The sequence below is a fragment of the Quercus lobata genome, chromosome 6 (assembly GCF_001633185.2).
Source record: "Quercus lobata isolate SW786 chromosome 6, ValleyOak3.0 Primary Assembly, whole genome shotgun sequence".
In the NCBI taxonomy this organism is placed as follows: domain Eukaryota; kingdom Viridiplantae; phylum Streptophyta; class Magnoliopsida; order Fagales; family Fagaceae; genus Quercus; species Quercus lobata.
Genome location: NC_044909.1, coordinates 29,486,791 through 29,504,003, shown reverse-complemented (window position 1 = coordinate 29,504,003; position 17,213 = coordinate 29,486,791). Strand labels below are relative to the sequence as shown.

Below are 17,213 nucleotides of genomic sequence, written 5' to 3'. Positions count from 1 at the left end.
CTTTAAAGTGACTAGTTTCCCCAGAGGTTTGAGTCCGAGGACCATGCAAGACCTTCGTTCTGTCTAGCACTTGGATTCTTCTTTGAAATAACTAGTTTCCCCGTTGGTTTGAGTTCGAGGACCATGCAAGACCTTGATTCTGTCTAGGAATTGGGTTCGTCTTTGAAGTGACTAATTTCCCCATAGGTTTAAGTTCGAGGACTATGCAAGATCTTGGTTCTGCTTAGGACTTGAGTCCGTCTTTGAAGTGACTAGTTTCCTCAGAGGTTTGAGTCCGAGGACCATGGAAGACCTTGGTTCTATCTAGCACTTAGATTCTTCTTTGAAGTAATTAGTTTCCCCATAAGTTTGAGTCCGAGGACCATACAAGACCTCAGTTCTTTCTAGCATTTAGATTCGTCTTTGAAGTGACTAGTTTCCCTAGAGGTTTGAGTTCGAGGACCATGCAAGACCTTGGTTCTGTCTAGCACTTAGATTCTTCTTTGAAGTAACTAGTTCCCCCATAGGTTTGAGTCCAAGGACCATGCTAGACATTGGTTCTATCTAGTACTTTGGTTTTTCCTTGAAGTAACTAGTTTCCCCATAGGTTTGAGTCCGAGGACCATGCAAAACCTTGGTTCTGTCTAGTACTTAGATTCTTCTTTGAAGTAACTAGTTTCCTTATAAGTTTGAGTCCAAGGACCATGCAAGACCTTGGTTCTGTCTAGTACTTAGGTTTTTCCTTGAAGTGACTAGTTTCCCCATAGGTTTGAGTCCAAGGACCATGCAAGACATTGGTTCTGTCTAGCACTTAGATTCTTCTTTGAAGTAACTAGTTTCCCCATAAGTTTGAGTCTGAGGACCATGCAAAACCTTGGTTTTGTCTAGTACTTAGGTTTTTCCTTGAAGTAACTAGTTTCCCCCATAAGTTTGAGTCTGAGGACCATGCAAGACCTTTGTTCTGTCTAGTACTTAGGTTTTTCCTTGAAGTGACAAGTTTCCCCATAGATTTGAGTCCAAGGACCATGCAAAACCATTGTTTTGTCTAGCACTTAGATTTTTCTTTGAAGTAACTAGTTTCCCCATAGGTTTGAGTCCGAGGACCATGCAAGACCTTAGTTCTGTCTAGTACATAGGTTTTTCCTTGGAGTGACTAGTTTCCCCATAGGTTTGAGTCCAAGGACCATGCAAGACTTTGGTTCTATCTAGTACTTAGGTTTTTCCTTGAGCTGGGCTACTAGACCCACGAGAACTAGCCCCTTGACATATGTACGGGGCATATACTTGACGTCAGAAGCCCCTAGAACTGCGCCTCATTTAGCAACCCCTCCACATAATCAGTACCTCGAAGAGTAGCCTTGTGCGGAAGCTGAGTTATGACAATAACTGTGTATTCTTGGAAATGATGGGGAAGCTTCCGTGTAGCATGTACCACCATCGAAATGATCCTCTCAAGGGACTCTTGCTGATAGGAGCTTGATCCCACCATGATTAACCGTTGCATTCGCTAATGCACAAGCCCTCCCCACAAATGGTGCCAATTGTAGGGTCACGTTTTGCAACCCAAGCCCAAGATGTATGAGATCTTGGACCAGTGAGCCCGGTACAATAAATTTGTTGAGAGTGGGATGAAGAGCTAGACTTTAGTGCATGGGCAATGGCTAACGTGGCATTTATCACGGTGAAGGAAGGATGAACTGGGTTTGTCATAGAGGGTTGGTCCTCGGCACGGCCAAATGAGCTTTTTCTGGAGTCTACTGAGTGATAGGGGTTCTCGCGCCCCCCCTCTCTTCTGCTTCCCTTCACCCTCTTTTATAGTAGTTTCCTTCCTCTTGAATTCGGTTCCTAGTACTGATACTTGTCCCATCCGCCTTTCCCCCAAGTTGTTGGGAGTGGTTGTAAAGGCAGAAAATCATAGCTATGTCAGGTGCAAGGCACTGAATGCAATAGTGACAGCTTTTCCCTTAGACATTTCAATTTTCCCTGTTGTCCTTTTCTGTTTTAGTGCTTTTCCCGTTCCATGGAGTGACTCGGAGTGCCTCTCTCTACAAATTTATTGTACCGGACTCACTAGTCCAAGATCCCATACATCTTAGGCTTGGGCTACAAAATGTGACCCTACAATTGATGCCGTCTGTGGGAAGGGCTTGTTCATTAACGAATGCAACGGTTAATCTTGGTGGGATCAAGCTCCAATCAGCAAGAGTCCCTCGAGAGGATCATTTCAACGGTGGTACATGCTACACGGAAGCCTCCCCATCATTTCCAAGAATACACAGTTATTGTCAAAACTCAGCCTCCGCACAGGGCTACTCTTCGAGGTACTGATTACGCGGAGAGGGTTGCTAAATGGGGTGCAGTTCTAGGGGCTTTCGACATCAAGTATATGCCCCGTACATACGTCAAGGGGCTAGTTCTCGTAGGTCTAGTAGCCCGGCTCAAGGAAAAACCTAAATACTAGATAGAACCAAGGTCTTGCATGGTCCTCGAACTCAAACCTATGGGGAAACTAGTCACTTCAAGGAAAAACCTAAGTAATAGACAAAACCAAGGTCTTGCATGGTCCTCGGACTCAAACCTATGGGAAAACTAGTTACTTCAAAGAAGAATCTAAGTAATAGACAAAATCAAGGTCTTGCATGGTCCTCGGACTCAAACCTATGGGGAAACTAGTCATTTCATGGAAAAACCTAAGTACTACACAGAACCAAGGTCTTGCATGGTCCTCAGACTCAAACCTGTGGGGAAACTAGTCACTTCAAAGACGAACCCAAGTCTTAGACAGAACCAAGGTCTTGCATGGTCCTCGGACTCAAATCTACGAGGAAACTAGTTACTTCAAAGATGAACCTAAGTCCTAGATAGAACCAAGGTCTTGCATGGTCCTCAGACTCAAACCTATGGGGAAACTAGTTACTTCAAAAAAGAATCTAAGTGCTAGAAATAACCAAGGTCTTGCATGGTCCTCGAACTCAAACCTATGGGGAAACTAGTCACTTCAAGGAAAAACCTAAGTACTAGACAGAACCAAGGTCTTGCATGGTCCTCGGACTCAAACCTATGGGGAAACTAGTCACTTCAAAGATGAACCCAAGTCCTAGACAGAATCAAGGTCTTGCATAGTCCTCAGACTCAAACCTATGGGGAAACTAGTCACTTCAAAGACGAACCCAAGTCCTAGACAGAACTAAGGTCTTGCATGGTCCTCGAACTCAAACCTATAAGGAAACTAGTCACTTCAAAGATGAATCTAAGTGCTAGACAGAACCAAGATCTTGCATGCTCCTCGGACTCAAACCTATGGGGAAACTAGTCACTTGAAAGACGAACCCAAGTCCTAGACAGAACCAAGGTCTTGTATAATTCTTGGACTTAAACCTATGGGGAAACTAATCACTTCAAAGACGAATCTAAGTGCTAGACAGAACTAAGGTCTTGCATGGTCCTCGGACTCAAACCTATGAGGAAACTAGTTACTTCAAAGAAGAATCTAAGTGTTAGACAGAACCAAGGTCCTGCTTGGTCCTCGGACTCAAACCTATGGGGAAACTAGTCACTTCAAAGACGAACCCAAGTCCTAGACAGAAACAAGGTCTTGCATGATCCTCGGACCTCCTAATTTGTGGAAACTAGCACGCACTGGCAACTTTCTAAGCGTTTAAGCTAAATTCAATCATGCCTCGGTCCTCGGACTAGACACCTAAAGCAAGCTAAAGCTATAAACATCATCGTAAACATTGAAAAGAACCTTAGTACCCGATGATCCCCTCAGACTGTTTACTTTAAATAGCACGTCCTTGGGCGGTTGCACTATTTGCAATGTAGAGCACGCAATTGCTTTCCTGGTTAGTCCTATATAGTTAACTTGTTTAAAGTTAGCGGTCGTGAGCTCGTCAGTTTTGACAAATTCGGGGTGACAACTCTTTACCATCAGTGGCATCAATCCTAAATGCTATTCGAAAGAAAAGGCACCAACACACCCATTCATAAAACAATTGTCCAGAAAAGGAAAGGTTCACAAAGTAAAATAAAGTCATCTTTTTATTAGATAAAGAAGAAGTACATTGTACATACAAGGGCATAGACAAGTCTATTTCAAAAGCTAACTATAAAAAGCAGTCCACGAGAGCGATAAATCCTCTTGTTTTGGCAGCAATCGAGCAAGTATGGATGGTACCGGCGTTGGGAAAGAAAAAGAAGCAGAGATGCCAGATCCACAATCTTGCTTCAGTAGCAATCGAGCAAGTATGGATGACACCAGCGATGGGAGAGAAGAAGAAGTAGAAACGCCAAATCCACATTCTTGTTGTAGCAGCGATCGAGCAAGTATTGCTCTAGCAACAATCAAGCAAGTATGGATGATACCGGCGATGATAAGTCCAAATCCGCACACGCGTGACACACGACGTCGGGTGAAATCCAAATTTTACGGCACCAAAAATCTAATGCGATCTACACCTGTTTCAGATTTTGGCTGAAGGAAGAGAGGCTTCTTTCTTGTCCAATCGAAGGGGAGAAATATCTTTGGCCTCTGCCTCCCTTGCCTTAGCTGTGTCATTTTGAATCTCGATGACGCCCTCGGCTTTTGAAGAGGGCTTGATTCCTTCACCCTCACCCTCATCCTTGACCATTTCACTCCCTAAATCTCAATCACTGCTTTGGTGGGGCCCTTGGGAACATTTGAAGAGTTAAGAGCCTAAAACTCCCGCAAAACTCAAGGATCTGCGAATAAACTAAAAGGATGTCTCACAACCCGAAATAGTGCAAAATGGGCAAGAAAGGGCAATCATTACATCGAGATCCTCCTTTCCTCCCATGGAGAAGAAATTAAAGAAGAATCTCGAGGGGCTATTATGGGGAGTAAAAGATCGAGAAGCCCATGTCAATGTCTACATTGGGTCAAGGGCCCAATCAAAGGAAGAACCCCTTCTCGGCCATGGAAAGAACCCCTCCTCGGCCAGATATGGCCAAGGACAAAGGGAACGACTTATTACTAAGAGAGTCACTCCAGGTCACTCCATGGAACAGGAAAAGCACTAAAACTGAAAAAGACAACGGAGAAAATAGAAATGTCTAAGGGAAAAGCTGTCACTATTGCATTTAGTGCCTTGCACCTGACATAGCCATGCTTTTCTGCCTTTACAACCACTCCACCGCCATTATTGCACTCAGGGCCTTGTACCTGACATAGCCATGTTTTTCTGCCTTTACAACCATTTCCAACAACTTGGGGAAAATGCGGATGGGACAAGTATCAACACTAGAAACTCAATTCAGGAGGAAGGAAACTACTATAAAAAAGGGTGAAGGGAAGCAGAAGGAAGGGGGGGGGGGGCGCGAGAACCCCTATCACTCAGGAGACTCCAGAAGAAGCTCCTCGGGCCGTGTCGAGGACCAATCCTTTATGACAAACCCAGTTCATCCTTGTTTCACCGTGATAAATGCCACGTTAGCCGTTGTCCATACACTAAAGCCTAGCTCTTCATTCCACTCTCTACAAATTTATTGTACCGGGTTCACTGGTCCAAGATCTCATTCATATTGGGCTTGGGCTGCAAAACGTGACCCTACAAAAACCAAATTAATTCTTGGTTTTTTTATTTATATTGATGACATTAGTTGGTTTACATAATACACATGTTTTAAATTATATAAGAAATATTTTATAAAAAAATTGCTTTCCAAACACCAGAAAACATTCTAAGCTCATTTTCATGGTCATTACCAAATACTAGAAAATGAAATAGTTTCCCTGAAAATCCTATTTGGAAAATGAACCATTTTTCAAAAAATGCTAATACTAAAACAAACAGAGCGTTAATTGAGGTAGTAACCATAGTATTTGACTCATTGATTGTGAAGAAAAGAAAAAAGAGAGTGAGGAAATTTTATGCTTTTTGGGAGATAAGTGTTTGGACTTTAAATTTCAAGAGAAATTTTAGACATAATTTAAGGACTTTAAATTCTGATTATAAATTCTATCTCTTTAGGCCCCCTCATACCCTAGTTTTGTCATTAGTTTTTAGCATTACCTAAGTTTTGTAGCTCAACTGACATTTTTGCGTTTTCAACGAAGATGTTCAAGGTTCAAAATTGAAATCCCCCTACTTCCAACTATCGAAATATAAAAATAAAATAAAATAGACATGTCAAGATCCTTGTACTTCAATGAGTCCTTTTTGAAATTTTCAATAAAGAAGGAATTTAAATCCTCACCCTCCCAATATTGTAACTACTAAATTATTCACACACAAAAAAAAAAAAAAAAAAAAAAAAGACGTTCTTTAGATAAAATGAAATAAATATATCAAGAAATTTGAAGATGGTTGGGTAAGACTTGTAATTGGACAAGGGAAAACCAATTCAAATTCACAAGTGAAAAGTCTCATAAGATTTTCATCTTTTTTATATAATTTTGTATTCTTTTTTGATAAATTTATAAAGTTTTATTTTAGTTCCAAGAAGAAAGTGCTGACTGCCGAGATATTACCCAATCATTTGACTGTTTTAGACAGGCCACTTAGATCCAAAGGACAATTTGTGGTCCTTTTTCCTGTAACTAATATAAAAATATAGTATGAAACTAGAGTTCATGTTTAAGGTAAAAAATTCACACTTTTTTCATTTTGTATTGTGGTGAACCCAAGTGAGGTGCATGTGAGCGATGAGAGTGTGAATTTGTGGGTGAAAAATTCTTTGCTGGTAGCAAGGTTGATTACTTGATTCACATATAGGTTGGTAGTATAAAAGTGAAAAACGAGAAAATTAATTTGCATATAATATTCTGAATGTTTTGTTGCTTAGATAAGGTTTTAATTATTATTTATTTTTATTATTTTTAGATTTTGTTTGATTGTTGATCTACAAGGTTCTGGACACTTCAATGGTTGCAAGATTAAGGAAGTGAGAAATTATTTTTGTTGATTTTCCTAAGAAACAATGGACATAACAAGTATGCCAAGAACCAAACTCCATTCTAGCATTTAAATTAAGGCATAATGAAATGGAGTATATTTTGTCATAAGTTAATGTAAATTAATTATGGCATGTCAAGTGTAAAGTTTGAGATGTTACTACTATTATTTTTAAATAAATAAGATTTGAATATATGATATCCGCTTCATGATAATTGTTCTTTATTATTAGATTCATACACTAAATGGTTATTAGATAGCATGAAATTTTGTTAGTTTATTTAATTGGAACCCACTAAAAATTTGAATGTTCATTTTTTTTTTTTTTTTTTGAATGCATGCAAAGGAATTGTCTAACTTTCAAATTCAGAAGAATAAAACTTAATAATACATCATATCCATACAAACTAAAATATAGTAAGTTTATAATAAATGTAGTATGATCTACCAAAAATATCACAGTTGTGACCAAATGGAATAAAATCACAAATAATCTATATAAAAAAGAGAGAATAAAATCACAAATATTACCTGACTAATTAGAAATCAAATAAAATATATATTATTGATTTCAATTACCGTCTACACCAAAAACCGATTGGTATTTTGATATGATGATAAAATGTATAATCATTAGAAGCTAATGTCATAGGTTAGAACTCTATCAAAAAATGAAATATTATTCCATTTAAGATGAGTTTGGACTTAAACAAATTATCTTTGTTAGGTTTTAAATTGACAAATTCCATAACAATATAATAATCAATAAGTCTATAATAGTATAATGTATTATACGATTAGACGTGGCAAAAGAGATCAAGACTTGACAACCTAACCCAAACTCAAATTTTAGACCTAAAGGCATTGACCCTCTACTTGTCCTTTTTTTTTTTTTTTTTTTGGGTAAAAAAATAATAAAATTAAAACATTATTGGTTTACTTGTTTATTTTGGGTTTTACAATGCGCAACTCAAACTCAATCGAAAAATATAATGCTAAGTATCACATGATTATTATTATTTTTTAACATTTTTTTGGATAAAGCCATTCACACACACACACACACACACACACACACAATGGCCTCAAGAAAACAATTGAAACCTTTATCTAGCTAGTTGCATGCAAGTGAATTGAAAGATGAATGATTGAGGCACATTCATTTTTCTAGAATAATGCAATAAGTAAAAAAATTTAGACATCAAATGACAAAGTACATATCAAGATAATTTAGTTGCAGTAGAGTACAAAAAACATGTTTGAAATTATAGATATATATGAGAAGCATCCATAAGTGTGAAAAAAGTGAAACTGAAGCAATGAAATTAGTATAAATTATGGATATTTAGGCCTATTTATTCCATATAGTGTGATCAAAGTTTGAAACCACATAACCAATTAATCCAGAGTGGCACTATAGTATCCAAATTTTTAAGAAGGGTCCCTGGAGTCGGCTAGAGGATCTAATCATGATCAAGGATGCAAATTGTGAATAAAGGTGTTCATGTACGAAGAGTTCATAAGGTTTGAAGCTAGTGTGGGGTCGCATCGATAAGTTAACAAGTGAGTAGTTTCTAAGATCAAGGGTTTGGACTAAATTGTAAAACTTTTCTTTTATAATGAATTGCTTATTTAGGATAAAGGTACCATCACAATGTTTTCTCTTCTGGAGTGTTCTCCATATATTTTGCACTTCTTCACCGTATCGCCTGTCTCATATTTTATTGCCTTTATTACCTTGCTTTACGGTTTGGTGACTTGTTATTTTGTGGCTGTTCATATTGATAATTCAAACTACATAATTTAGTTAACTGAAACTTAATTGACAAATTCATTGCAAATTAACTTTGGCTTTTGGGTCTAAAAAATTCTTTTTCAATCTCATTGTTAGCAAGCTCAAATGGTATATGTATTTTATATATTAAAACGGAAAATGCATGTTAATTTTTTTAAAGATATATAACTATGATAATTACTTTTTATTACGAAACAAAAATCCAATTAATATTTTGAGCAAGCAAAACTTAATCAGGATTAGAGATTTTACCATTTAAACTAACTTGAACCGTTCTATAAATGTATAATAAAAAAGATGAATATCTTTTCTAATTTATTTTTAGAGAGAAAAAAGGGGAGAGAAAATTCTCAGAGAGAGAGAGAGAGGGAGGGGCTAGGGCCATGAATTGAATTTCATAAAGGACAAGTTTAGCTACAAAATTGGTTGTAATTGAATGCTACAAACTTACTTAATAAAATAAATATTACAACTTACTTTGAAAATCTAACCATTGAATTTTATGTTCTTTACGCTCTTAATACACATGTTAAATTTTGTGTCAATCAGATATTATTTACTATATGATTCATAAGATTAATTTTGTGCATAATTTTAAATTACAAAAACTTAAAATTTAAAAAATTTATTGATGACAAAACTATTGATCTTTAATTTTCTTGAAATTTTGCAAATATGGAAGATATAAGAAGAATATGTAATCCAATGGTAGATTTGTCAAAATTCATCTCTAATAAAAAGATATTAAGTAAATTTGTAGGTTAAGACTACAACTAATTTTGTAACTAAAAATTGTCCTTCCATAAATCCATATGACCTCTTCAAGAGGTATCCATCTATTATACACATTCATTCAATTATATCCTTAATCATTCATAACAAAATCCATTGATTACACACAGAATTATATATATATATATATATATATATATATATATATATATATATATATATATATATATGTAAACAGGTTACTTATTCAAGCATCAAAACAAATACCGACAGTGATCAAGTCGTTGGAAAAAAAAAAAAAAAAAAAATCTGCAGCGTGCTGAGTGCTGAGAGTGAGATCATTCGATCCATCAAAATGGAGTCGTTCTTAAATCTTAATTAATTCCTATACAACAAATCTTTGGCGTAAACAGATAGTGCTTCATCCTTTTTAAAACGATCGATCAGGGTCTTAAGCGCAAGAACGTAGGTTGAGTACGTACGTACGTACCACATCCGCAAGATTTCTCCCAATTAATCCCACTTTACACGTACCGTACGCAAAGGAATTGATTAAAGCCCTTATTAAGGGTCTATGACAAGGTCCATCTACCCTTATATATTAAGCAGTTAAAAGTGAAAAAATTGGAATAATCTTTGAAGTAGCTTCTGGATCAGATACATATACCATGCCACCTTTTTTTGTGTGTGTCATTTTCACCTTATATATTTATATACATATGGAATATTCTCCATTAATATTCCCTAGCTACTGGAGCTACCCACATACATTTTTACTCACCTTTAATTTATGGATTATATTTACCATTTCTTCTATTTTTATTTACTATATATATATATATATATATATGCAAATGACCTCATCTGTCACCATATGAATGTGATTTCCACCGCCCTATGCCCCAGTCTGAGTCTGCCATATATATAAAGAAACAATTGAACACCATCTTCAAGAACCCCACAATAAAACCATATATGTTCTACTTATTAGTCTTCTACAACACCCAACAACTAATCAAACTTTATCTCTACTTTCTTTTTCTAGTCCCCAATATTACAGAATACATCAATCAAAGCTCCATCTGCACAGAGAGAGAGAGAGAGAGATGAGCAGCTCAGAAGAGGAAAGACTGGTTCAGATGATAGAGGATTTTATAGAATCAGAATCACCATCTCCCATTTTTTCTGCTTCCTCAACCTGCCTTCCTCTTAACTATCATACGCAATATCTCACTTTACAGGTTTATATGTTTTTTCTTGTATTTATTATATATTTGTTTTGTTGGTTTTCTTTGTGTGTGAGAGAGAGCATATATTTTGCTGATTTTTGTGTGGTTTCAGGAGATTGTTGGGAGTAGGACACAGGCTGAGGCTGAGGTCCTAGAGTGTGTGTTGAGGCACATGAGAAACAAAAGGGACGCTAAGAAAACGACTAGTCTGAAAAAGTGGCTTGTAATGAAGCACAAAATAGATGGCTATAATGCTTCTCTATGTCAAACATCTTGGCTCACTTCCTTGGGATGCCCAGCTGGTGTGTCTCTCTCTCTCTCTCTCTCTCTCTCTCTCTCTCTCTCTCTCTCTATATATATATATATATATATACCCCTCTTTTGTGGCTCACTCAATTTGTCAATTTCTTATTTTTTGCATCAAATTCCTTATATATGTCCCTTCTATTCCACAACTCTAATAATAATGTTTCCACTTTGGTTAGAAATTAAAGTTGTGTTCGGTTTTAGCACAAACAAAACATTTTTGTATAAGTACTATAATACGGCTTGTGAAAGTTGATATGCAATTTGTCATTTATGGTTCAGTTCCCAAAAAGAGGAAAATGCCCAGAAAGACATATCATGAAGTTAAAAAAAAAAAAAAACTTTTATATGGTAAACCTTTGAAAAGAATTGTTGTTCTTGAGAATATGTATATGTCCCACTACATGCATATCTGTTCGAACATCCTTATCTTCCTGAGGAAATTCTAATAAGTTGTTACCAAGTGCATCTTTGAATCGTTTTGGTCACCCAAATTTGAAGCGCGTGGGAGATACGCGCTCAAGTTCAGGTGTTTTTGGTGTGGATCCCACTTGGGTTAACTTAACACTATTCTTGGGTTTTTTTTTTTTTTTTTTTTTTTTTAACAGGTGATTATGACTACATTGATATCACAATGAAAAATGAAAATGGTGATCCAATGAGGCTCATAGTGGATATAGACTTCAGGTCACAGTTTGAGCTAGCAAGGCCTACACCAACCTACAAGGAGCTCACAAATATACTCCCACACATCTTTGTAGGGACTGAGGACAAGCTCAACAAGATAATCTCAATTCTATGCCCAGCTGCCAAACAGTCCCTTAGAGAGAGAGGCCTCCACATACCCCCTTGGAGGACTATCACTTACATGCAGTCTAAATGGCTCTCTGCCTGTCACAAACTCCCTAATGCAGTAGGATCATCAGAGAACAGTAATAGAGAAACAAAAGGTGATGCACAAAATTACAGCAAGTGGGCACCTTCACCTCCAATGGTGAACAAGTCCAAGAGAAGCAATTTGGCTGGTGGGTCTGGCTTGTCTAGTCAGTTTTCTAACATGAGCATAAATTGTTGCTGACTTTGATTTTTGGTTCTTGGGTTCTAATTTTGGCATAGGCCGTGGATGCCCAATTTTGGTCCTTTTTTTTTTCTTTTTGGGTCTTTTTGTCCAAGTATTTGTGTATTACTTAGATCCTTTTTGTACCGAGGCATGAGAGCAATTCAATTTGTCTGCGATTTCTTTTCTTTCTCTTTCATTTTTGTTACATTTATTTTTATCTATTTATCAAAATTCTAGGTTCTTGGGTCCATTTTTTGCTGAGATATGAGAAATGGCACCAACATCTCAATTCTCAATCATGGTTCTTTGCTTTGGATTAGTTAGTTATTTAATGTATGTAGTACCCTCTCAATTTGGATTATTGCTAACCTCACAACTCGAATTTTTTTATCTCCAGACCCTCAAGTATTTTGTATATGAGGATGTATCAATTCAACTACAAGGTTTTTGGGGTCCATTGTGACTTTTGGATAAAAAAATTTGAAACCAAAATGAATATAATCACAGAATCTCTCTTATGAATGATATTTTCTAAGTTTTTTTATTTTATTTTTAAATGCCTGTAAAAAATAAATTTGGATACGCTTTTATTTTCAAATCTTAATTGTTTGATGAGATTCATGAATGGGCTCTAAGCTTTGCATTTTGTGCTGGATGAGTCATGACAACAAAGGAGGGTGACCTAACAGGAAATTTTCATTTCCTAGCTAGTTTGGGAGTAATAGTCACGTTTTGACATTTAGGGAATGTTTGGTTGGGATGAAAACAGAAATGATGAAAAAAAATGAGAGGAAAAAAATTTGAAAAATGTCATTTTTTACCATTTGGTTGAGGAAAGAAAACAAGAGAGACAGAAAATAGGAGAGAAATTTTTCCTCCAGACTCACCTTTTTTTATCCTCCCAATTTGGGAGGAGGAAAAGTGCTGAAAGATGCACTTTACACAAATACCCTCAATTTAAGTTACATTTTTTTTTCTTTCTTATCTCTTCCCTAGGCAGCAACGTTGCCCCTTTTTTTTTGCTTTTTTCTTTTCTTTTTCTGGGCAATTACATTGCCAGTTGTCACTTTTTTTTTACTTTTTAAATTTTTAGGGCTTGGGCATGATATTTTATTTTTATTTTTACTGGATGTGATTTTTTTTGGAATATGTTTTTTATTTTTATAAAAAATTTTGGGTGATTACTCTTTTTTGTGTGGTTATTTGTCATTTTTTTTTTTAATAATTTGGCATCATTCTTTAACAAGGGTATACGAGGAAATTTATTCAAACTCATTTTTTCTATCTCTCCAATTTTCTACTTCCAACCAAACAAAAAAGAGAGAAAATAAAATCTTTTCTATCCTCCCACTTTTTCACCCCTCCAACCAAACAGACCCTTAAGGTACTACCCATATTAATGTGAATTCCAGTAGTATGGCTTAAAGCTTAAGGAGTTGAAGCCCATTTGGTACGTGTGTTTAAACAACAATTTTCAGTTTTTTTGAAAATACGTGTGGGTGAAAAAGTGTGTAAAAATACGTGTAATGTTGTTTAAAAACTAAAAATATGTGTTTAAAATAGTGTATCAAACAGGACCAATAGGTAGGAGAGGGAGAGAGAGAGAGAGAAAGAAAGAGTGTTTTGAATGATTACCTCAAAAGAATAGTTTGGGATTTGAGTAAAGCTTTTCTAGGATCCCAAATTTACATTATTATAAATGTTGATGTTAAGAAAGTCGGTTAGCCTTATCTCATGGTTTTGATCCTTTCATTGAATTTCTTAGTCCATTTTTTATCCTATCGTTGATAGGATAATACAAGTATACAGTCTTCTAGAAACATGTAATTGAAGTTATCAACAAAAGATTAGGCAATAATTATACAAAAAGATTTTTTTTTTTTTTTGGGTTAAATTGGATTTCATTCAAAGACTAACAGAGTTCCAATATTACAAACGCCGTCACAAAACAAGTCAAAGTTGTCTAAAAATAACAAAAGCAATAAGATGGGGGGTTATCAAAAGTTACAGTCATATTACAACAAACAAAGTTCCCCTCGTTGCTAAAATATAAGTACAACGGTTAGCTTCTTTGTAAGAAAACATTCCCAAACAACATCCAACATTCATCAATATTCAAACAATATCTTACATTCATCAAGATCTACTACTAGATTCTGAATATTCAAATAAACACTCAATATTAACCCATCTCTAACTCTAAGAACCCACAGTTAAGCATCTACGTTGTTTTTAAACCCAACAGCTCTAGAATACCTCTAAATCTAAATCTAATGATTGAAGGGGAGTGGATCAAGGGGTATTTTAGATCAGTTGCTGGGTTTGTAACCAATGTAGCTACTTAATTGCAAGTTTTTTACTTCACATAATGCATGAGAGGGTAATAATAAAAAGTCTTAACACTTCATCTTCACCTCAATTTAGAAAATAAATAATAAAAAACTTCATTCATTTTATATATATTAATAAATTTTTAAGACAAAATAATTCATTAAAATTTTACCAAAATACACTAATTATATTAAAATATTATAAATTTGATCACTTTTATGATTTGCATAAGTATGGATATTATTATATTTATTTTTTATAATTTAATAATAAGAATGGAAGATTTAAATTCTAACTGTCTCCATTAAGTTGAACTACAAAAACTGTCGCAATAGTATAATATTTATAGATATTTAACTGCATCCCTATTTGGCATGAAAAGGAGATTAGGAGAGGAGCCTAAAAGCATCTATGAACTGATTTTTCCACTCTTACTAAATTTATGTTTAGGTGAAATAAAGGATATTTTAAAATCACATAAATGAATTTATTTTGTTTGTAGACTTGCAATTAAATGCTTAAAAGGTACCCTTTCATGTAGTATGTAGACTTGCATGATTTTTCTTTTTATAGAAAATAATTTTTGCATTAGTTTCTCATAATTAAAGTGACAAAGACAATATATATATATATATATATATATATATATATATTTTTTTTTTTACATTATATTTTGAAAAAAAAGCCATTTGTTATATGATACATGTAGGATTACTATTTAAAATCTTATACCGATCCATTGGTCACAATATTTTTTCATGATTTGATGAGAAGGATTGTTAATAATGAACAATTATTTATACATGGATCCACTACTTTTTTCTTTTTCTTTTTTACATATAAATTGACAAAAATTATGCTCCTAAACTTTTTTGATGGTACTATCTTCCATGCATGGGATAAATTAAAAATTTTCAACATTTCTTTAAAATTGATTCATTTAGAAGAAGTGCTTACCGAAAGCACCTTTGAAATCAAATAACAGTCTGAGATTATAATAGTATGAGATTTTGTCATTATAGTAATGATTCTTTTCTTTTATATTAATTGTTTTTTAGACTTTAGCCAAAAATAATAATAATTGTATATTTTATACCCCTTCTCAATTATAAATAGGTCTGTAAACGAGTCGAGTTTTGTTGAGTAATGAATGTTTAAGCTCAGCTTTACAGCAAAAATAGACTCATTTTGTTGAGTAATGAATATTTAAGCTCGGCTTTACAGCAAAAATAGAATGTTCAAGCTTGGCTTGAGCTTGAGCTTGAGCTTGATATGAGCCTACAAATAATATTCAAGTTTGAGCTCATTATAAATTATAAAAGTTTGAGCTTGACCTCAGCTTGGCTTGGCTTGATTGATCAGTCAAGCCAAGCTCTAACTCAATATCAAGCCCAAATTCAAGCTCGAAATCATGCTTTTGAGCTTGAAATCCAATATAAGTATATTATCAAGCCTATATCACGTTTATTATCTAGTCTATTTGGTTTGGATGAGTGGTTTGAACTTATAATTAATTAAATTTTTAGAAGGATATGAGTTTACTTGTCAAGTTTATATCAATTTTATTACCAAACTTATAAATAAGCCTGGCTCAACTTGTTTTATTACTTTTGTATCGAGCCTTAGTGATCACGAACTTGTTCATGAATAATATTTTTTACTCGGGCTCGGCTCGTTTATTAAACAAGTCTAAGACTAAAGTTTAAACTTCGCTTGTTTATAAACAAACAAACATGAACAAGTTTTTTATTGAGTCAAGTCTAAACTGTTTATGAACAATTTGGTTCATTTACCGTCCTAATGGATTCGTTTGGATTGAACTTATTGTTGCTGAAACTGAAAACTGAAAACTGAAAATAGTGTAACAAAATAATTTTTAAATGTGTGAATTGTATCGTGGGACTCATTTTTAATATTTTTTTTCTGAATAAAGTTTCTATGGGTCTCATGAACAGTACTGCTACAGTATATAAACAGTACTACTACAGTGAAAATTGTCCCCTGCTTTCAGCAAAACGCGTGAAATGAAATGAGAAAAGAAAAAAAAAAAAGAAAAAAAAAAGAGAAGGAACGCAGACGCATACGCAGGTTCAGCGCAATCCAAACGTTATCATAATGGTTCATAAACATATTCCACCGGTTCCTATCTTTCATTCTTTGATTTAAACGCAACTCTTCTTGTTGTTGCTAGTCGCATTTCTCTTTAATGTTCTTGCATGTACCCTATTCAATTTCATGTCTTGTCCCCAACCCATTATTATTATTTTTTTATTTCCCCTTCCAATTGGCACTTCTCGTGTGTTACAAACGCTTTTTCATTTTTTTTATTTTATTTTATTTTATGAAAAGTGTGTCACAAACGTTGAAATGACAAAATGACAACAAATTAGGGCGGCTCATTTTAACCCAAAAATTGGAATAGCTCTATTACTATTATTTTGGGATGGATAATGACCTCTTTAAGTTAAAAATTCTTTTCCTTCCCCCAAAAATAAAAAGCTATTAGTATTAGTGATTAATTTTCTATAATTATTATTTTTTCCTCTTTTTTTTTTTTTTTTAGTTTATAAAAGATAGTATTGAATAAACAAAACTCATACTATTTGTAAGTTTTGAGAGAAGTTATAGTAAACAATCTTTTATTCTTAATTTGTTTTGGAGAGGTTGATTTTTGGACTTAAACTTACAAACCGTCACTTTTAATAAAAGGCACTTGCTATCTTGTGGACCTCTCTTTTATTTAGTTTATAGAAAAATAATAAATTTCTCTTAGTGATTTACTTTCTATATAAATTATTTTTATTTTTGCAAAATTACTTTCTATATAATATCATCTAAAGTACCGGATGCATTTGCATCCTAGCTAG

The 17,213-nt window shown here is 34.6% G+C and overlaps 1 protein-coding gene across 1 annotated transcript; it reads left to right on the top strand.

Annotated features, from left to right (window-relative positions):
* Positions 1–10,310: 10,310 nt before the first annotated feature.
* LOC115949932 lies at positions 10,311–12,235 on the top strand. The gene is made up of 3 exons (XM_031067192.1): positions 10,311–10,661; positions 10,762–10,951; positions 11,564–12,235. Exons 1-3 carry the CDS (start codon positions 10,527–10,529, stop codon positions 12,031–12,033), a joined length of 795 nt encoding a protein of 264 aa, XP_030923052.1. The 5' UTR covers positions 10,311–10,526; the 3' UTR covers positions 12,034–12,235.
* The last annotated feature ends 4,978 nt before the right edge of the window (positions 12,236–17,213 follow it).

Bases quoted from the DNA above. Each gene is read 5' to 3' on its own strand.
- LOC115949932 (XM_031067192.1), top strand. From the start codon at position 10,527: ATGAGCAGCTCAGAAGAGGAAAGACTGGTTCAGATGATAGAGGATTTT. The intron at 10,662-10,761 runs GTTTATATGTTT...GTGTGGTTTCAG, and splicing joins CGCAATATCTCACTTTACAG to GAGATTGTTGGGAGTAGGAC. The intron at 10,952-11,563 runs GTGTGTCTCTCT...TTTTTTTAACAG, and splicing joins TTCCTTGGGATGCCCAGCTG to GTGATTATGACTACATTGAT.